Source organism: Acyrthosiphon pisum, chromosome X (genome assembly GCF_005508785.2).
Source record: "Acyrthosiphon pisum isolate AL4f chromosome X, pea_aphid_22Mar2018_4r6ur, whole genome shotgun sequence".
NCBI lineage: Eukaryota > Metazoa > Arthropoda > Insecta > Hemiptera > Aphididae > Acyrthosiphon > Acyrthosiphon pisum.
This window is the reverse complement of record NC_042493.1, coordinates 129,825,751-129,827,363: the sequence shown is the minus strand read 5'-3', so window position 1 is coordinate 129,827,363 and position 1,613 is coordinate 129,825,751. Positions and strand designations below refer to the sequence as shown.

Below are 1,613 nucleotides of genomic sequence, written 5' to 3'. Positions count from 1 at the left end.
ACCACTCAGAAAGACCAATTGCATATGCATCACGAGTATTGTCAAACAGTGAATGCAAATTTCCACAAATCGAAAAAGAAGGTCTAGCCATAATTTTTGGTGTTCAAAAATTTTACGATTATTTATACGGTAGAAAATTTACATTAGTTACTGATCACAAACCGTTAATCCACATATTTGGAGAAAAAAAAGGAATACCAATTTATGCGGCAAATCGCTTACAACGTTGGGCATACGTTCTTTCTTCATTCGATTTTGAAATTAAGTATATTAAATCAGAAGGAAATACTGCTGACTTTTTATCACGCATTAAAACAAACCAATGCAACAATAATATTAATGAATATGATGACGCTCACATCAATTTTATTCACGAACAGTCACCATTTCCGCTAGATTGGCACAAAATTAAAATTGAAACGAAAAGAGATCCAATTACCTCTAGAGTATTACACGCTACAAAAACAGGTTCATGGAGTAATGACTTTTCAATAAATTCCGAATTAAACTCGTATAATACACGCAAAATAGAAATTACTGCTGAACAAGATTGTTTATTTTGGGGCTATAGAGTAATCATACCAACCAAATTCCGTAAGTCAATTCTAACTGAACTGCATTCTTGTCATATTGGCATGTCGAGTATGAAAAGCATTGCGCGTTCGTATTTCTGGTGGCCTAGTATAGATAAAGAAATTGAGGATATGGCCCGAAACTGCAATGAATGCATAAATGCGAGACCTAATCCTCCTAAGTCAGTACTAACTCCGTGGAAATGGCCACAAAGACAATGGACGAGAGTGCATTGCGATTTCTTAGGTCCGTACAAAAACAAAACATTCCTAATTATTGTCGATGCAACCACAAAGTGGCTAGAAGTTTTTCAAGTAAATTCGATGACAGCACAAACGGTCATAACAAAACTGTCTGAGTTAATTGCACGTTTTGGCATTCCCAGAACAATAACAACTGACAATGCAAAATGTTTTAATGGCGATGAATTCCAGTCATATTGCAAGACACTAGGTATCAGGCACTTGACAGGGGCACCTTTCCACCCAGCCTCAAATGGATTTGCCGAATCTGGAGTAAAAATAGTTAAGCAATTTTTTAATAAATGTTCAACATCATTACACCATTTGAATAAATTTTTATTGATGTATAGAAATACTGTACACTCAACCACAAATGAAACGCCAGCAAAACTTATGTTTGGCCGCTCAACACGTACCATTTTCGATTTATTAATCCCAAACACAAATGAAGTAGTTATTAATAACCAAATTACACAAATAAAAAATTCAGGAAAAAGAGATATTAATATAAAAGAGGGTGATTTGGTATTAGTTAAGGATTATCGAAATAAAAATGAAAATTGGCAAAAAGGAAAAATTACAGAAAACATTAGTAAAAACACTCATAAAATCATACTAGACGAGGGTTCTGAATGGATAAGACACACTGATCAGATATGGCCACACAACCAAATAAATAACTCACTGTCACCTACACCAGCTAGACAAACAATGAAAATTATAAAAATACTGAAACTGTAAGTTGAAAATCAAAATCCCGAATCCGGGCCGATCCCGTAATAGTAAATAAAACACCCC

At 34.4% G+C, this 1,613-nt stretch overlaps 1 protein-coding gene across 1 annotated transcript in view; it reads left to right on the top strand.

Moving 5' to 3' along the window:
* The window catches only part of LOC103310416 (uncharacterized protein K02A2.6), a 22,010-nt gene extending 20,818 nt beyond the window's left edge, over positions 1-1,192 (top strand). The window contains exons 2-3 of the mRNA XM_029485513.1: positions 10-1,088; positions 1,166-1,192. Coding sequence (XP_029341373.1) covers positions 10-1,088; positions 1,166-1,192 — 1,106 coding nt within the window. The remainder of the gene's footprint in view (positions 1-9; positions 1,089-1,165) is intronic.
* Positions 1,193-1,613: the final 421 nt, after the last annotated feature.